Source organism: Lepidochelys olivacea, assembly GCF_965140295.1.
Source record: "Lepidochelys olivacea isolate rLepOli2 genome assembly, chromosome: 3".
Taxonomy (NCBI): domain Eukaryota; kingdom Metazoa; phylum Chordata; order Testudines; family Cheloniidae; genus Lepidochelys; species Lepidochelys olivacea.
This window is the reverse complement of record NC_140413.1, coordinates 127459348-127473332: the sequence shown is the minus strand read 5'-3', so window position 1 is coordinate 127473332 and position 13985 is coordinate 127459348. Positions and strand designations below refer to the sequence as shown.

Here is a 13985-nt window from a genome sequence, read left to right as displayed (position 1 = left end):
TCAGAAAACAGGATACTGGGCTAGATGGACCATTGGTTTGACCCAGTGTGGCCATTATTGTTATGAAGTATCAGGCAGGAATACTTGAGGATAACAGTGGAGCAATAGCAACAGCAGTTAAAGTTATGCCAGTGTTTTCAATTGAGCAAGGGTGACAATGTTTTCCAAGAACTGTGTGTTTTGATTTGTAGAATTAAATTAAAATAGTAATTCCAGGTTTTAGAGTGCTTGAATTTTCCAGGACACTTAAAGAAAGAGAGCTGATCTTAGTTATCACTGCTCCAAAATGAATCATTTGGGAATTAACTGGATTCTGACCTTCTCTTCAAGTTCTCTTTAAAACCTCACAAAGCAGTACAAGATATGAAATTAATCTAATTCTTTAGTATATGTTGTTCATGTCCATATTCATTAAAAGTTTCAATTTATACTGTTGCTATTTTTTAAGGTAAAATATTATGATGATAATATTTGATGTCAAGGAACTATGACGTGATCGGAATAACAGAGACTTGGTGGGATAACTCATATGACTGGAGTACTGTCATGGATGGTTATAAACTGTTCAGGAAGGACAGGCAGGGCAGAAAAGGTGGGGGAGTAGCACTGTATGTAAGGGAGCAGTATGACTGCTCAGAGCTCCGGTACGAAACTGCAGAAAAACCTGAGTGTCTCTGGATTAAGTTTAGAAGTGTGTGCAACAAGAGTGATGTAGTGGTGGGAGTCTGCTATAGACCACCGGACCAGGGGGATGAGGTGGATGAGGCTTTCTTCCGGCAGCTCACGGAAGCTACTAGATCGCATGCCCTGATTCTCATGGGTGACTTTAATTTTCCTGATATCTGCTGGGAGAGCAATACAGCGGTGCATAGACAATCCAGGAAGTTTTTGGAAAGCGTAGGGGACAATTTCCTGGTGCAAGTGCTAGAGGAGCCAACTAGGGGGGGTGCTTTTCTTGACCTGCTGCTCACAAACCGGGTAGAATTAGTGGGGGAAGCAAAAGTGGATGGGAATCTGGGAGGCAGTGACCATGAGTTGGTTGAGTTCAGGATCCTGATGCAGGGAACAAAGGTAAGCAGCAGGATACGGACCCTGGACTTCAGGAAAGCAGACTTCGACTCCCTCAGGGAACGGATGGCCAGGATCCCCTGGGGGACTAACTTGAAGGGGAAAGGAGTCCAGGAGAGCTGGCTGTATTTCAAGGAATCCCTGTTGAGGTTACAGGGACAAACCATCCCCATGAGTCGAAAGAATAGTAAATATGGCAGGCGACCAACTTGGCTTAATGGTGAAATCCTAGCGGATCTTAAACATAAAAAAGAAGCTTACAAGAAGTGGAAGGTTGGACATATGACCAGGGAAGAGTATAAAAATATTGCTCGGGCATGTAGGAATGTTATCAGGAGGGCCAAATCGCACCTGGAGCTGCAGCTAGCCAGAGATGTCAAGAGTAACAAGAAGGGTTTCTTCAGGTATGTTGGCAACAAGAAGAAAGCCAAGGAATGTGTGGGCCCCTTACTGAATGAGGGAGGCAACCTAGTGACAGAGGATGTGGAAAAAGCTAATGTACTCAAGGCTTTTTTTGCCTCTGTTTTCACTAACAAGGTCAGCTCCCAGACTGCTGCGCTGGGCATCACAAAATGCGGAAGAGATGGCCAGCCCTCTGTGGAGATAGAGGCGGTTAGGGACTATTTAGAAAAGCTGGACGTGCACAAGTCCATGGGGCCGGACGAGTTGCATCCGAGAGTGCTGAAGGAATTGGCGGCTGTGATTGCAGAGCCACTGGCCATTATCTTTGAAAACTCGTGGCGAACCGGGGAAGTCCCGGATGACTGGAAAAAGGCTAATGTAGTGCCAATCTTTAAAAAAGGGAAGAAGGAAGATCCTGGGAACTACAGGCCAGTCAGCCTCACCTCAGTCCCTGGAAAAATCATGGAGCAGGTCCTCAAAGAATCAATCCTGAAGCACTTGCATGAGAGGAAAGTGATCAGGAACAGCCAGCATGGATTCACCAAGGGAAGGTCATGCCTGACTAATCTAATCGCCTTTTATGATGAGATTACTGGTTCTGTGGATGAAGGGAAAGCAGTGGATGTATTGTTTCTTGACTTTAGCAAAGCTTTTGACACGGTCTCCCATAGTATTCTTGTCAGCAAGTTAAGGAAGTATGGGCTGGATGAATGCACTATAAGGTGGGTAGAAAGCTGGCTAAATTGTCGGGCTCAACGGGTAGTGATCAATGGCTCCATGTCTAGTTGGCAGCCGGTATCAAGTGGAGTGCCCCAAGGGTCGGTCCTGGGGCCGGTTTTATTCAATATCTTCATAAATGATCTGGAGGATGGTGTGGATTGCACTCTCAGCAAATTTGCGGATGATACTAAACTGGGAGGAGTGGTAGATACGCTGGAGGGGAGGGATAGGATACAGAAGGACCTAGACCAATTGGAAGATTGGGCCAAAAGGAATCTGATGAGGTTCAATAAGGATAAGTGCAGGGTCCTGCACTTAGGATGGAAGAACCCAATGCACAGCTACAGACTAGGGACCGAATAGCTAGGTAGCAGTTCTGCAGAAAAGGACCTAGGGGTGACAGTGGACGAGAAGCTGGATATGAGTCAGCAGTGTGCCCTTGTTGCCAAGAAGGCCAATGGCATTTTGGGATGTATAAGTAGGGGCATAGCGAGCAGATCGAGGGACGTGATCGTTCCCCTCTATTCGACATTGGTGAGGCCTCATCTGGAGTACTGTGTCCAGTTTTGGGCCCCACACTTCAAGAAGGATGTGGATAAATTGGAGAGAGTCCAGCGAAGGGCAACAAAAATGATTAGGGGACTGGAACACATGACTTATGAGGAGAGGCTGAGGGAGCTGGGATTGTTTAGCCTGCAGAAGAGAAGAATGAGGGGGGATTTGATAGCTGCTCTCAACTACCTGAAAGGGGGTTCCAAAGAGGATGGCTCTAGACTGTTCTCAATGGTAGCAGATGACAGAACGAGGAGTAATGGTCTAAAGTTGCAGTGGGGGAGGTTTAGATTGGATATTAGGAAAAACTTTTTCACTAAGAGGGTGGTGAAACACTGGAATGCGTTACCTAGGGAGGTGGTAGAATCTCCTTCCTTAGAGGTTTTTAAGGTCAGGCTTGACAAAGCCCTGGCTGGGATGATTTAACTGGGAATTGGTCCTGCTTTGAGCAGGGGGTTGGACTAGATGACCTTCTGGGGTCCCTTCCAACCCTGATATTCTATGATTCTATGATTAATATACTGACACTAAACAGTACTTTGTCAACTCATCAGCACTTCTATACACATATTATAATTAGCATGAAGGTGTTAACATGACACATTGTTACTCAATATATGTTTTCTGAGCACAAGTTAAGACAACAGAACATTACTAGGGTTTTTGTCCCTCACAGAAGTTGAAATGACAATATTTCAGGCACAGCAGTTACTATAATAAAAGTTTTCTAGTAGAAGGTTTCTCGGGACACAATGTTCACAGCAAAGATTTCCCTTCAGTGGGATGTTCAATGTTTACAATTGCATTTGACGGTAATAGTTCACGAAGTGCTTGATTTTCTCAGGGAATGCTGTAAAACAGCCCTTGTGAATCAGTCAACTTTTTTTACAAGCTACTTTTCTTTTTTTTTTTAAAGAAATCAACTATGTAATTATAATACTATTTTTACAGATTTAAAGAGTATGGTTAAGTTCCCCACCTGCACCTAACATTTAAAGTTTACCTCATTTTGTTTCTTTACAAGCCAACTAACTTCCTGATTGGTTTCAAATGTATTTCTCTCTCACTCTACTAATGCCATAGAAGCCAGATGCACTTACAGCAGGAAGGGAACAGCCAGTTAAACGAAACATTCCCTGATGAGACTGAACACTTAAAGTATTCTGTTAATTGTTTATGAATGGAAGACAGGAACTGGTGCATAAAGGGGTACGCAGTCTCTGCTCCTTAGGTAGGTTAAGAGGCAAACTCAGTGGTTCTTCATGATAGAGAGAATTACTTATCCTGGACACCTTGGTACTCCTTCCAAACATCCCTCAAAGAAGAGAGCCTCTGGTGACACCTCCTCCTGAGCCACATACAAAGTGATCCCACAGTCCTATTAGAAGTCCACATTACATCAATGCAAATAAGTGTCCCTGCTAAGATTCTATCATAGTGATTTAGTTCATGTACCACAAGCAGATCTGGCTCTCATGTCATTAACAAAGTAGAAGATAGCCACTTTACAAATAAAAAGAAGGGGACCCTTGAAATTAGCTCAAGCACAAATTTTAAATTTAAAATATGAACAATTATTTCTTAAAAATACTCATTTACTTCAAAGAAGCTAAAAAATGTTAAAAGTATAGTAACATTATTTATAATGGTACCTAGACAGTCATTCCAGTTTAATGAACAAGCTGTCCTCCTGAAGTGAAGCTGCTTCTGTAACCATACATGCAAGAGCGAAGGGAGGGGAATATTGGTGCAAGTTGCCCTGAACTGTGACAGAAGGGGCTGTGGAAACTAATTAGTTCTTTAAAATAAAGGATCAACTTTATACCATCTTAACAATTAATATAATTTTATTCTTTTTTAACCCTCTGTTGTGGCAATCCTGATAACTGCCCAACAGAAACAGTTTTAGGCTGAACTAATAAAACTGACTTATCAAGGCTGCTGTTAGCTTTATGTTGTCAAAGAGTGTCTTGCTCGCTTATTGCTACAAGCGAGAGGTGTTGCAAGTGCTGCAAACCCCATGTCACGAGTGACTAGGGTGACCAGACGTCCCGATAAAATTGGGACTGTCCCGATTTTTAGGTCTTTGTCCCATGTCCTGATCGATGCACGGTCGGGACGCCATTTGTCCCAATATTGCGGCTTTGGCCACTCTGGCTTTTTTATTTTTCCCCCTCCTTCTTTCCCCATGTGTCCTGATATTTTCTCCATTATATCTGGTCACCTTACTAGTGACATTTCACCCAACTAAAGGAATATAAAATGATTTTGAACAAGCGAGAGGTGTTGCAAGTGCTGCAAACCCCATGTCACGAGTGACTAGGGTGACCAGACGTCCCGATAAAATTGGGACTGTCCCGATTTTTAGGTCTTTGTCCCATGTCCTGATCGATGCACGGTCGGGACGCCATTTGTCCCAATATTGCGGCTTTGGCCACTCTGGCTTTTTTATTTTTCCCCCTCCTTCTTTCCCCATGTGTCCTGATATTTTCTCCATTATATCTGGTCACCTTACTAGTGACATTTCACCCAACTAAAGGAATATAAAATGATTTTGAACAAGTCATAGCCAATCAGAAAATAGTGGTTGTAATGCAGGATATGGGGGAGGGGGAAGGGAAAGAGTAGAGGCAGCCCGAGCACCTGCTCCCCACGGAAGGTCTGGGCTGCGCTCAAGGCCTGAGGGGCCGGAAGAGACAGGAGCTGTGGGGAGCTGCTTTGGGGGCCCCCCACAGGCCCAGAGCGGCCCAGGGGATTAGCAGGGGGCCGGGAGCAGGAAGTGGAATGACCCGGCCCCAGCCCATTCCGCCCCCCCCACCCCTCCCACTGGTGGCAGGGAGAAGGGATCCCCTCTCCCCCCCAGTGGTGGGAAGCTGAGCGACACAGCAGGGAGCCAGCAGAGTGCTGCAGGCTAGGGCGCTCTGCTTCCCACCACTGCCGGTGAGTGCAGGGGTAGGCCTGACCCCCTGCTGCCACCGCCAGGCCCCTCGGTAATCGCCTGGGCCGCATCCGTCGCTGGGGGAGGGGGCTTGGGAGAAGGGGCGGGGTGGGGGCAGAAGGAGATGGAGCAGGGGTAGAGGGAGTTGTCCCAGAACACACATGGGGGGCCAGCTGGGGAATGGGGCTGGCCGCTGGGGGCGCTGCCACCTATGAAGCACGCAGCTGTGTAGGACACCATGAAATTTGGGGAAATCTGGTGCCCCAAATTTCATGCTGCCCTACGCAGCATGCGTATTCTGCGCATGCCTAAGGACAGCCCTGAGTAGAGGCCTTCCTTTTTCATATGAAAACTGTCTCCCTGAAATAAGAAAAGAAAAAGCACAAGCTCTTCAGAACAGGGCCCAAGTCTTCTTTTGTGTTTGTACAGCACTCACCACATTGTCAGTCTTAGTGGAAACAAGTAATAAAAAAAGGGTATGAATGTGAAGAACAGGCTTTTGTAGAAACATGTCACAAGAATACATGAAATAACAGGAAAGAACACACACCTGGGTAGTTTCTGAATGTTAACTAGTTTCATGCTCATGGATTATGAGCACTATTATATATTTCAGTTTAAAAGCAAAAGAAGAAATGTGTATCAATTGCAAGTGGATAATATACCAATTATACGTTTAAGTATTTGCCAATGTACAAATTAAGATTTTACTCATTCTCTTGTGCTCAAAAACTAGTAAATAAAATGTAACACTTCTAAAATAACTGCCCAGCATTACTCTAAACATTAACAGTTTCAAAGGATAATAGACATTTTGCATTGTCAAGTTAATTTACGCAAATGCCAATGTGCACAAGATATTAATACACAGAAAAGCCAAAAATCAAGCAAACTACTATTATTATTATTACAACCTCATACAAACTACTGTAGGACAAAGATCTCACTTTGGTTCCTTCACAAGTCTCTGCAGAAGGCCTAAAACTAACTAAATAGGTTTTGTATATTTTCCCCAGTTTTATTGCTGGTCACCTTTACAATACATCTTCTATTGATAATATTCTATGTTAACTAGAATCCTTCCACATTTGTCTCTTATGACAAGTTCACGTTCTCTTGACTTCATCTGCATCAGACTCGTATACACACCCTTCTTAGAGTTTGCTCTCATTTATGTCTTACTGATCTCCACAGGATACTGAACACAAATCCTTCTATGCCTTACTTTCTAGCTTTTACCCTCACCCATCCTTGGAAAGTACTGTTTAATTTTGGGGTATAGATCCTACATAAATCCGCAATATCAGAGTATAGCTTGTTTTCCCTAACAGGTACACAATACTCAAGCAAACAATATATTGAGCATCCTTACATTTAAATGTATTGTAAGAAAAAATCCTTATGCATGATATAAACCAACTTGAAGGGCAGATGCCTAACAAAATCGATTGGATCAATAGAAGTAGCGCAACTCCCATAAATTGCCACTACCTATCAAAAGTCTGTGCTTACCCCCATTCAGACAGCTGCTACTACATGGCCATTTAGAATACTGTGTTTAAGATATGAAAACTGAATTTCAGGGAAGCATGGCATCAGTGGGAGCCACTGGTAAAAAAAGCGCTATCAACAGAAGCTACAGGAGCCATTTACAAGTCTCTGTAGGGCATACGGACCAAGTGAGGAGCAGGATGTAGCGTATACTTCCAGGAGTCTCTCGCTACTTTTATCTCAACCAAGGCCAACTTAATTTAACCACATCAGAGTGGCAGCCGCAATGGTCTGGATCAGCAAAAACAATGAGGACTCCTTGTGGCACCTTAGAGGCCAACAAATGTATCTGGGCATAAGTTTTCAAAGGCTAAAACCCACTTCATCAGATGCATTGAGTGGAAAATACAGAGGCAGGTATAAATTCACAGCACATGAAAAGATAGGAGTTGTCTTACCAAGTGGGGATGAGGCAAGTGCTAACGAGCCAATTCAATTAAGGTGGAAGTGGGTTATTCTCAACAATTAACAAGAAGGGGTTAATACCAAGGGGGGGGGGAGGAGAATCACTTTTGTAGTGCTAATGAGGCCAATGTAATCATCGGTTGCATCCGATGAAGTGAGCTGTAGCTCACGAAAGCTCATGCTCAAATAAATTGGTTAGTCTCTAAGGTGCCACAAGTACTCCTTTTCTTTTTGCTAATACAGACTAACACGGCTGTTACTCTGAAAAATGTAATCAAGGTGGCTCAATTCAAATAGTTGACAAGAATGTGTGAGTATCAGCAGGGGAAAATTAGTTTTTGTAGTGACCCATCCACTCCTAGTCTTTATTCAGGCCTAATTTGATAGAGTCTATTTTTGAAGTATTGCCACTTTTAAGACTGTTATTGAGTGTCCAGGGAGATCGAAGTATTCTTCTGGTTTTTGAATGTTAGAACTGTTGGTGTCTGATTTGTGTCCAGATATTCTTTTGTGTAGAGACTGTCCAGTTTGGTCAATGTAGATGGCAGAGGGGCATTGCTAGCACATATCACATTGGTAGATGTGCACGTGAACAAGCCCCTGATGGTGTGGCTAGGTCCTATGATGGTGTCCCTTGAATAGATATGCAGATAGAGTTGGCAACAGGGTCCGTTGCAGGGATTGGTTCCTGGGTTAGTGTTTTTGTTGTGTGGTGTGTAGTTGCTAGAGAATATTTGCTTCAGGTTGGGGGGCTAAAAGTGGCAGAATTCAATTTTTTTCAAATGATTTTGACCCATAAATCCAATGTGTATTTTTAAAAAAATTTTCCAATGTTTTATACATTTAATTTTCCACATTTGCAAGAAATTATGGGTGATCAGAGAATGACAGTAAACATCAGGATATAAAAGCAAAGCTTTATTACCATTAAAACACAAACAGTCAATGTCACGTGTCAAAACATATAAAGTAAACATCCTAAAATCCAACTTTAAGAAGTTCTCAAGCAGCATTTTTCTTACTTTGCCTAATTGTTAATTTCAACTATTGATGAAAATATTTCTGTGTTGTTTGTTTCTATTGGTGAAATCAATAGAAACCAACATTTATTGATAAAAATCAAAAACCTTCCAAGCCCAATTATAACTTGTAGAACATTAGAATGGGAGGATTTAGGTAAGGATGTGTGTGTGTGTATTTTACACACACGGGGGGGGGGGGGAGTGGAATTTTACATAAGAAATTAAACTGAAATAGCGGCAAAGAGTCCTGTGGCACCTTAAAGACAAACAGACGTATTGGAGCATAAGTTTTCGTGGTTGAATACCCACTTCGTCGGATACATGCACGAAAGCTCATGCTCCAATATGTCTGTTAGTCTATAAGGTGCTACAGGACTCTTTGCCGCTTTTACAGGTCCAGACTAACACGGCTACCCCTCTGATGAGCTGAAAGAGCAGATCCGCTCCAGCTACTCCTTTGCTTTGCTAGGAGCGCCACGGGCCCGGAGCTGCCACACTAGCGTGGGGAGCAAACTCGCCCGCAACGCAGGGAGCGCAGCGGCAGAGCGATCCCTGACCGGGCGGCCAACCCCCCGCGCCATCAGGGACGTTTCAGGGCACTTTGCCCCGGGTGGGCCGGAGGCGAGGGCTGCGGCGCTTCCCGGGCGCGGAACATCCCATTGGGCCTTCGCGCAGGGCAGAGGCTCGCCACGGCTCCTGCGTAACCCACGGTGCCCGTAGGCCAGACAGGCGCCGCCATCGCGGCCCGGACTACCGTGGGTAGGGGCGGCACAGGAGGAAGCGAACCGAGTCCCCGACCCCGCCTCCCCCTGGCGCGGGGCGGAGTGGCGGTTAGGGCCGTTAGGGCAGCTGGCACCACCTCGCGCTCTGTCCGCCCCCCACCACCACGCGCGCATGTGTCTCGCGCCCCAGGGGACAAGCCCCTCCCCCGCCCATACCTTGATTTTATTGAGCACCCCGCTGCTCTCCAGCGTCTGCACAAGGAGGTCCCGCAGCTCCGTGTCCTCCTCCGCCGCCGCCATCTTGTTTCTCCCTGACAACCGCCCAAACTATGTTAGCGGCGGGAGCGGCGGCGCAGATTCGCGGCGGGGAAGAGAAGAGGCGCCGACGCCAGGGCAGGCTCGAGGGGACGGGGCCAAGCGGCCGCGGCGACCGGCTGGCCACCCAAGAGGCGGCGGGGCGGGACCGGAGCTGCCCAGGACCTGCCTCGGGCCCGGCGCGCGGAATGTGCGGCTGCGAACGGGCAGCGCCGCGATTGGCTGGCGGGCGCGGGAGGTTTAAAGGGAATGGGCGGGGCTAGGCCCGGGCCTGGGTCGGGGAGCGGCGCCCGGGGAAATCGCGGGGTTCCCTGGAGCTGCTCAGGGGCGGGGCGGGCTTTCCCAGGAGGGGCCCGTTTGTGGGGCAGCGGCTCGGGCTGGCGGCTGCCTGGTGTCCTGGGCTCAACGTCGTCCCTGCTGTCGGGGGGTGTTGTGGGAACCCTGGGTGGAGAGCGCGGGCCGGGGTGCAGCTGGAAAACCCGCTAGTAACGGAAGGGGTCAGACAGAGGGCCGGGACCCGGTCGTTCCTGCCCAGGCTATTCACGCTTAACAGCTCCCCAAGCAAATTATTTCACTGTCTGGCACCTAGCCAATGCCCCCCCCAGCGAAACTGCTGCCTCACGTGGAGAGCGTGAGCAATCCTCTCCCTGCTCAACAAAGCGCTCAAGGAGGCACGGTCCCATGGACCTCAAGGAAATCAAGGGGGGCGGTTAAGCATCCCTGGAAATCCAGGGAAATTGTGCACGTGCCTGAAATTAACCAGGTGGTTTGAGTGTTTTGTCAAATAAGGATGAGTTTTGTGCTTAAATTTAGGTACATGCTTAAAGTGCCTTGCTGAAATGGCCTGAATGTGAAATCCGTCCAAAGAGTGCTTCTTGATCAAGTCCCACTCTTTTGCTGATCAATTTACACCAGCTAAGTAGTTTAAAATCACCATCTGAGTTTGACTCATAACAGCAAAATGGTGTAGAAGAGTGGTTCTCAACCCTCCCATGGACGACTTGAAAATTGCTGAGAGTCTCGGTGGACCACCTCATGATCTTTCCAAATGTTGTTTGTACCATTAGCTAACTATCCTAAAGCACTATCTAAAAACCACTTAATAATTATTAACTTTTTTTGTGCTACAAATTAAAAAAACACAACTCATTTTAATATCAATAGTCTTACCTTTCTAATGCAATGGATGTGCCCTCTTTCCCCCACCACGGCAGCCCCGAAGCTGGGAAGGAAGGGGGTCTCCCCCCGCCACAGAGCTGAGCCTGGGAGGAGGGCCATCTCTCCCTGGCAGCCACAGCCCTGGAGAAAGTCACCTCTTTCTCTGGCCACCACAGCTCTACATGTCCCATATTCCCTCTTCTCACCCCACTGCCCCTTCCACCTACCCCTTATTCCCCCAAGGCCATCACCTCACCTGTGCATCTTTTCCAGGGTCCAGGCACCTAATTAGTGGAGCCACGCCTGTGTATCTCCACTAATTAGGTGGGTGACCCTTCTTTCTCTTGTGTGCGGCCACCTGAATGGAGGTCGTGGACCACTGGTGGCCCGTGGACCACAGTTTGAGAAACTCTGGTGTAGAATAATTAGGATAATGGGTGGTTCTGCTGTGTGAAAACTGAAAACATAAATTCAGATAATTAAAATTGCTTTTATCTTAATTTGATACTTTCACATATTAATTATAGCTGGTTAAAAACAGATAAGTATATTCAATGAAATATTTAAAAATGAATTTTTCACTTTCAACAACTTCCTATGAATATTTTCGGGGTTTTCAATACTTTTTTCCCCGTACCTTTCAGTTTTGTGTCAGTGGGATCAATGCTTTTTTTTCCTGCTGGGGGGAAAAAGAGGAAGGAGTAAAAGAAAAGGGAGAGAGTGAGTGGTATTTTTTCTCTACTTTCACTCTTTTATGTCCCCACATTGCTTTTTTCAGTTGGGGGGAGAGTGTAAAAGTTTCAGAAAAATTTAGTTTTGAAAAATTTTGATCAAAATTTTAAAAAATCACTAAAATGTAATCATGTATTTTTCATTAAAAAGTTTGTGAAAATGTTTCTGATCCACTCTACTGTTAATATAACTGAGTAGTTCTCCCAGTTGTTTCAGCTTCACTAAGTAACATTCATTTCAGTAGACTGTTTCACAGCAAAAGCAGCAGAACTTTAGGAAAAAGTTTTGTTTTGTTTTTTTAAATAATTTCCCTTTTCTGACTACTGTGGTGATCAGCGGACACCCTAACACTGTAAACATGAGATTTGATGCAGATGAACAGCACATTACCCACAGCAAAATTGAGAATCACTTTAAAAATACTCTTGGGACCAAATCCTGCTCTGCTTAATTACTCAATTTATAGGACTATTTGTGTGGCCTGATCCAACACCTGTTGATAAGCAAACATGCAACTAAGGGAGGGGGATGCAAATTAAATTCTATATGCAGAGTTACCACAGATTTAAAACAAAAAAGAGACTGAGGATTCTCTAAATGTTTTAACATTTGTTAATACTGTTGAAAAAATACTGTTCGACCAAAGAAAATGAGGGAGCAAGTGGTTTGGATGAAATTATGTTTGGAATATTGTTAAGATAAGTATTTTATAGATGACTATTTATTTACCTCAAAGAGATTTTGTGAAGATTAATTAATTAATGGTTGTGCAGTGCCTTGAACATGTAAGGCATTACTAATGCTATATATTAAGACATGCAAATGCTTTACAGTATGTGATTCTTCTTTGCAGTATGTTTGTAAAGAAAACTTTGTATCTATTTGTAGTAAATTATAGAAATGAGGGGGAAGTTCAGGAAATGAAGAAACCCCAAATGAAATATATAATTAAACATTTTAAAAGATGAGTTAAGAAAATTCAAAGTGGTTAATCATAAGATGCAGATACTGTACACTAGTATACATGTATTGTTGATTGGTATATTGTTTCCAGAAACATGCAATAGGTGGCACTAATAAGCTACATACTATTTTCCCTTGACACAATTCAACGTTAAGACTATTTTAAAAAGAAATCTGAGAAGTCCGATTTTAGCAACGCCATGGCCTGTTTCACCATGTTAATATTTCTCTGTCCTTCCTGCTGCATGTGTTGCTGAATGATTGAGCTCATACCTAGAGTGATGCAAAGAATGTAGTATTGCAGTCTAAAGTCCTGATCCTGAAAGCTGCTCTGCGTGGGCAAACCGTTACCGTAATGTAAAACCCCATTAAAATCAATGCTTAAACTTACCTTTTTTTTCACTTCTCCTTCAAAATTATAAAAAATGTTTTTTAACCTAGTTTTGCAAAATATTGCCATAAGCAAAACACAGAATCCAAAAATGTAGCGCTGGAAGGGCCCCTAAAGTCTATTCCATCCTCCTACTTTGTGGCAGGATTAAGTAGATCTAGATCAGGGGTTCTCAGACTTTTGTACTGGTGACCCCTTTCACATACCAAGCCTCTGAGTGCAACCTCCCTTATACATTAAAAACACTTTTTTATATATTTAACACCATTATAAATGTGGGAGGCAAAGTGGTGTGTGGGGTGGAGGTTGACAGTTTGAGACCCCCCATGTAATAACCTTGCGACCCCCTGAGGGGTCCCAACCCCCAGTTTGAGAACCCTTGATCTAGATCATCCCTGACAGATGTTTGTCTAACCTGTTCTTAAAAACCTCCAAAGATGGGGGCTCCATATCCTTCCTAGGTAACTTGCTGCAGTATATAATTATACTTATAGTTAGAAAGATCATGTTTTCTAAACTTATTATTTTTGTTGCTCTCTTCTTGAGTCTCTCCAATTTGTTTACATCTGTCTTGAAGTGTTGTGTACACAGTACACCTGATACCTCACCAGTCTCCTATGTCTTACATATGACATGTCTTTTTTCACAACAGCATCACACTGTTGACTCATATTCAATTTGTGATCCGCTATTACCCCCAGATCCTTTTTTCAGTTCTACTGCCTAGTCAGTTACTCTCCATTTTGTATTTGTACATTTGATTTTTCTTTCCTAAGTGTAGTACTTCGCACTTCTTTATTGAATTTCATCTTACTGATTTCAGACCAATTCTCCATTCATCAAGATCATTTTGAATTCTAATCCTGTCCTCCAAAGTGCTTGCAACTTCTCTCAGCTTGATGTCATCTGCAAATTTTATAAGCATATTATCCCCTCCACTCTCCAAGTCCTTACTGAAAATATTCAATAATACCAAACCCAGGGACAGATCTTTGTGGGAGCCCACTAGATACATCCTTCTAGTTTGGCAGTTAACCATTAATAAC

At 44.3% G+C, this 13985-nt stretch overlaps 1 protein-coding gene across 2 annotated transcripts in view; it reads right to left on the bottom strand.

The window, feature by feature from the left end:
* Nucleotides 1–9899, bottom strand: part of CEP43 (centrosomal protein 43) — a 51898-nt gene extending 41999 nt beyond the window's left edge. The window contains exon 1 of one of the 2 annotated variants that reach the window (XM_084625185.1): nucleotides 9597–9899. In XM_084625185.1, coding sequence (XP_084481311.1) covers nucleotides 9597–9680 — 84 coding nt within the window. In that variant the 5' untranslated portion in view covers nucleotides 9681–9899. The remainder of the gene's footprint in view (nucleotides 1–9596) is intronic. The other variant, XM_084625186.1, reaches the window with a different exon arrangement.
* Nucleotides 9900–13985: the final 4086 nt, after the last annotated feature.